Source organism: Ruditapes philippinarum, unplaced genomic scaffold (genome assembly GCF_026571515.1).
Source record: "Ruditapes philippinarum isolate M1 unplaced genomic scaffold, ASM2657151v2 ctg8843_1_1_1_1, whole genome shotgun sequence".
NCBI classification, from domain to species: Eukaryota; Metazoa; Mollusca; class Bivalvia; order Venerida; family Veneridae; genus Ruditapes; species Ruditapes philippinarum.
The window spans coordinates 54888-60508 of NW_026859426.1; the positions used below are offsets into that span (position 1 = coordinate 54888).

A 5621-nucleotide genomic window follows, 5' to 3' on the forward strand; every position below is an offset into this window, starting at 1 on the left:
AAGTAGCAGGAAAAGACACAGAAATTGGATGTAAAATCACTTTTCCAGGAGTTAAACACATATAATTATGATCAGGAAAAATTAGAAAAGTATGGGGTGACTTAACTTCCCATTTTTTATGGCAGTACTTTTCTTTAGGGATGTAAAATTTGACTTTCAAGTCAAAATGTTTATGTTCCATTCTATGCTTGTAAAATAAAATTACGGCTTTTAAAGTGTACTTTGTTCTTTAGTTATAATCTGTACATTAATTGAATAGTTGAAATGTTCGTCTATGCCCAGAAAATGCATATCTCTGCATAAAGTTTGTTGCTTCTTCTATGATATTTAATGTCAATCTTGAATAAAGTTTGACTTTTGTTTTTTCTTCTAATTGACATAATAAATTGTCTCTTCAATATTACTTTAAACTGATATCTGGTGAGTACTAACACTTTTCATGTAATGCTAACAATGATTAAAGTGAAAAATGCAAAGGGCAATAACTCCAAAAGTATGCAAAGAGTTATGGTTCTTAAACACAGCACATTACTCAAAAAGATCTATATCTGTGAAGTTTCAAATTAATATCTCCAGTACTTTTTAAGCTTAATGATCAAGACAAAAATTAAGCATAGAGAAGTAAAAAATGGCAATAAACCCCAAATCATGCAATAAAAAGTTATGGTTCCTTGGCATTGTAACTTCTCATAAATGAGATTTAGTTATATGTGGAGTTTAAAATTATTGTCTCTAATATCTTTTGTGCTATGCTTTCAGAGGCTTTAAATCTATTGTAAAAATTAATGTGTGAAAAGTAAATAAGTCATAATGTCTGATAAATTTCTTACAATCAGGATAAGTAAATACTAGCTAGTAAATACTGCATCCTCTAAGATTTAACAACACATCTCAGATCTGATAAAACTACTGCCCTCTTATCTAGTAATCTATGAATGGGGGTTAATAGTTTACTCATGCTGACCAGAATGTTCCATTTGATTATTTTGGGAGAGGCAACATTATACATGTTTTTATGTAGAATTTGTCTTAAAATAGCATGCTAAATTATCTTTCAAAAGCTTATTTCTACTCAATCTATTTAGGTATTAGATATAGTTATACATTCAAATGAATGTAAAAAATAAAATGATGGGTGCTATGGTTTTTGGAAAACCCCTCACAATTTAAAATTATAATGGACTGTCCATGCAGTTACACGTTGTAAAGTTTGAATTCAAAGGAATTGAGGTCAGTTAAAGCTTGCAAACACAAAGGAAATTATTGATATTGTAGCAATTCTGGAGATATTTTGTTTAAAATGTAAGGGTGCATATTTTTGATTTCTCAAAGAAAACATTTAAAGTCTTATTAGTGTGGTGAATATAAATGAGAAGTTTTAACTGAAGTGTGAATGTGTAGACAAGAAGATAAACAGCAGAATCATTCCCAGTCAAAGTTTCAGGTAAACAACTTTTACATACAATAATTATTGTTATTTATGCAGAAACTGTTTAGTTTTTTGACAGTAAAAATATGAAGTGGTATTGTATAAAATTGTGTTTTATATTTGTTTTGTTTGTAACTTGACTAAAAAGAAAGCTGCATGTACAATGTACATATAAAGAATGTAGGAATAAAAAGAATGTAGGAAGATCTTCATCATTTCTTAAATACAATATGTTAGAAATTTTAAGTTTGAGAAAAAAATTATAGAAATTAATCAGTAAGTACAATATCATTATGTACAATATTACATCAATTAAACTATAGATAAACCTGAGGTACCTATTACTACAACTTTCATGCTATAAACAATTTTCCTTGTGTGTCACATGTGGAGCAGATTAACAGTAACTGATTTATTAGTAGGTTTCATTCCTTCATTGTTGTAATTCAGCTTTCATGGTGCAGTAGATAATTATATAACCATAATTAGACAGTCTAGAGTAACATGCTATTAGGAGAGTGACAGTTCATAACAGAAACAGCATTAAATAAGAATTATTATTTTGCAGACACAAAGCAATGAGGAGCAGCCTGGAGCAACACATTTGATCTTCAGTGGCTTTACAAAGGTATCTTGTTAATTCAAAGTTATTTTAGAATTAATAGGAAAGAAGTGTCACAGTAGCCAATTAGACACTTTTCAGTTCTTGATAAATATAGCAAGTAGTCACTATTTACAAACCTACTTTAATTCAAACTCTTTATGACACTTTAATTTGCATTTACATTTTGTTTTACAAATTTTAGAGTTTTTGTACATTTTAGCTTGAAAATTTTAAGTTGTATTTCTTTATTTCTTTCTTATTTAAAAATTTTAGAGTTGTATACATGTACCAAGGTCTTATAAAAGTGTTTCATTTTCTGTCTTTACATATTAGATATTGATAATCATTTTCTGTCTTTACTTATTTGATATTGTTAATCATATTTTAGGACCAAGTGATGGCAGAACTGAAGCCATATGCCTCAAAAGAGAAAGGTACAGCAAAGCTCTTCAGAATGCTATTCAATATAGAAGAGATTAAAGGCCGCTCATTGTTTGGTATGAGGAAAGGGAACAGAGAGTCTAAAGCCAGACCTTCTTGTGCAGACAAGGCAAAACTTAAGTTCTTGGAAGGTAACTAATGAACTGAATGAAAATATCATTTTTGATTCTGCGTATATTTTCTGCCTTGGAGAAATAAGAAAAGTCTGATTCTTCCACGTCTGCAGTGCTGTTTTTTAAAGTGTTTTAATCATATCTATGCACTCAAATTGAATATAGAAATATCCAATAGTCATATAAAAATGTAAGCTTATGTTTTTAATTATTGTATTAATCATTCATAATTTTTTTTGTTTTAGATTGTGCGCTCGAAAAGTTGCCGACAACCTAAAGGACTGAACTCAAACCATCCAGGAATAGCAAGATAAACTGAAGAAAATAAATGGACTAATGTTTTGCTATTTTTTGAGACAATATATAACTTCATATGGAAACATTAAAAAGGATTATTTTTAAAATTTGTTTGTTTCCAATTTAGGGTACAGGGTGACTTTCAAGCAGTTTCCAGCTATTGCCACCCACAAGGTGGAAAATTTCTGAAAGGGTGAAAATAGGTGGCATTTAGTGGAAACTGAATTTGCCACTATCTGGTGGCAAAATGGTGGAAAATTGTCTAAATACTCCACCAATTTTCCACCCTTATGGTGGCAAAAGGTGGAAATAAGTGGCATTTGGTGGAAAATAAGTTTGCCACTCAATGGTGGCATAATGGTGGAAATTTGTCTAAATACTCCACCAATTTTCCACCATTATGGTGGCAATAAGTGGAAACAAGTGGCATCTAGTGGAAAATGAGTTTGCCACCCTAAGGTGGCATAATGGTGGCATTATGGTGAAAGTTTGTCTAAATACTCCACCAATTTTCCACTCATTGGTGGCATTTAGTGTAAAAAAGGTGGAATTAACTGGAAAATTATATAACAACAGTCCTGCTCAAATTTTTCACCATTTTCATGATTTGGGTGGCGTTTTGGTGGCGTTTTGGTGGCATTATTGGTGGAAAATTGTCTAAATACTCCACCATTGAAAAGGGTGGCATTTTAGTGGCAAATCTAGGGACGGGTTCTGTGGCGATGACGTGAATGTATTCGAGAAAAACAACACCAGGTTGAAATTTTACTAATATAGAGACTTCCTAAACGGATAGTTTTTCCAAATATTAATGAGTTACTTCCCTTTTATATTTATTCTGCCTCCATTTGTAAGTGGACTCAGATTTTGTATTATAATGTGATTTTTTACCTGTTGCCTTAATCTTTAAGACAAATTTATTTGAGTGTCAGTGTAAGAGGGAAGTATAAAGGAAATTTGTTTAATTGAGTTTCATTTTGTTTTTTTGCTGTATCTTTAATTTTATCAATTTAAATAATTTAAGCTTTATTCATGATATAATCAAGTCATTGACTCATTGTAAGTACATGTGTACATTTAGATAAATTTTCAGGGAAATAGGGAGATATTAAAATGAATTACATAGTTTAAATTATGTTATATTGTGTGATTTACCACTGATTTGCATTATTTTTCACCATACTTCTACCGTGTTATTAACGCAGTTAGGGTTATTTTGACCTCTTTTGTTATTAACATGGGTTGTATGTGAAATCTGTTTTCTCAGTTCACTTCACTTAATAAATTTTCAAAATTTCATGAAAATTAGCATAAATCTGCTGCTTTAAAGTGTCTAGGGGGAGAAAAGTTACCTTGTTTTAAGTAGGGGTGTGGATCATCTGATAAGTGACGATCAGATCCGATCCACGATTCAGCACTTACGATTCACAAATCGAACCACCAATGTTTTATTATCAAGACACCCATAAAAACATGAATATAAGTTCTGAAAACATGTTTATTTTTCTTTAAACAATACTAAACATTAAACATATATACAAATATACACTAGGTTTAAAGGTTTTTCGAAAGGGGTCGGGCCGATATAAAAAATTCCACCTGCAAGTTGGTAATACTTAGGTATTTCAATAAAAAAAGGGGAAAAGGCCGTTTGTGAAACATACCACGGTGAACTGACCTGACCGTACAGGCACAACAAATTCATGAACAGACAAATGTTTCCAAACATTTGAAGTAAATTTTGCTGGTGGAATTTTATATTGGCGAAACTCATTTTCAGCCATTGTTGCAGACATCACGCTGACTTAACTTGAGAATTTCGCAAATTTTGGATTATTAAAGATAAAACCTTCTTCGATAGATGTCATGTTATCATAAATCTATATACAGCAACTACTAAAATATTTATTTATTTTCATGTAAACACATAGTGCTCAATAAAGATAAAGTGATTCCTTTTTCGAAACTAATGACTTTCCTAGCTCAGCATCATAACATGGTATTTGTTTGTTTACTCCTTGTCTTTATTCGGCAATTGTATTTAAGTTAACGTTGCATAAACCATACTAAATTGGCATTTTTGCGGCTTTTATAGTGTGAGAAACAGTGAATTTATATAAACAAATAAGATCGCGATCCACAATCTCTGGGTTGACGAATATTTGTACTCGATTTTTTATTTTGATTTGTGATTATCAGAGTACTCGGATACTCGCCCCAGCCCTAGTTTTAAGAGGTGTAATTCCAGGGCTTTTTTGTGCCCCCACTAGGGGGGCATTTAGATTTACCCTTGTCTGTCCGTCCGTCCGGCTGTCCTTCCGACTCCGTCCATTCCCTTTTTGTGTCGCACGTAGCTCAAAAAGTAATTGACCTAGAGTCATGAAACCTTACAAGAATGTTGCTCAGCATGTGTAGTTGTGCTTCTGTAATTTTTTTTGTAAATATTATTAGTATTTTTAGAGTTATTGCCCTTGACTTAGTAAAAATTTTCAATTTTCACCTTGTGTCGCACATAACTCAAAAAGTGTTTGACCTAGAGTCATGAAACCTTACAAGAATGTTGCTCAGCATGTGTAGTTGTGCACCTGGAAATTTTTTTGTAAATATTATTAGTATTTTTAGAGTTATTGCCCTTGACTTAGTAAAAATTTGCAATTTTCACCTTGTGTCGCACATAACTCAAAAAGTATTTGACCTAGAGTCATGAAACCTTACAAGAATGTTGCTCAGCATGTGT

General features: G+C 31.6%; 1 protein-coding gene across 2 annotated transcripts; it reads left to right on the forward strand.

Annotated features, from left to right (window-relative positions):
- Nucleotides 1-897: 897 nt before the first annotated feature.
- On the forward strand, nt 898-3599 carry LOC132756481 (uncharacterized). 2 transcript variants are annotated; one of them, XM_060747560.1, is made up of 4 exons: nt 898-1444; nt 1998-2057; nt 2422-2605; nt 2833-3599. In XM_060747560.1, exons 1-4 carry the CDS (start codon nt 1394-1396, stop codon nt 2862-2864), a joined length of 327 nt encoding a protein of 108 aa, XP_060603543.1. In that variant the 5' UTR covers nt 898-1393; the 3' UTR covers nt 2865-3599. The 2 variants fall into 2 exon arrangements, with proteins under 2 accessions (XP_060603543.1, XP_060603544.1); XM_060747561.1 differs by lacking the exon at nt 898-1444 and adding an exon at nt 1782-1847.
- Nucleotides 3600-5621: the final 2022 nt, after the last annotated feature.

What these genes read in the sequence shown, in the direction of transcription:
- LOC132756481 (XM_060747560.1), top strand. Translation starts at nt 1,394, where the DNA reads ATGTGTAGACAAGAAGATAAACAGCAGAATCATTCCCAGTCAAAGTTT. An exon ending in TCTTCAGTGGCTTTACAAAG is followed by an intron (nt 2,058 to 2,421) that starts GTATCTTGTTAA and finishes ATCATATTTTAG; the next exon opens with GACCAAGTGATGGCAGAACT. An exon ending in AAAACTTAAGTTCTTGGAAG is followed by an intron (nt 2,606 to 2,832) that starts GTAACTAATGAA and finishes TTTTTGTTTTAG; the next exon opens with ATTGTGCGCTCGAAAAGTTG.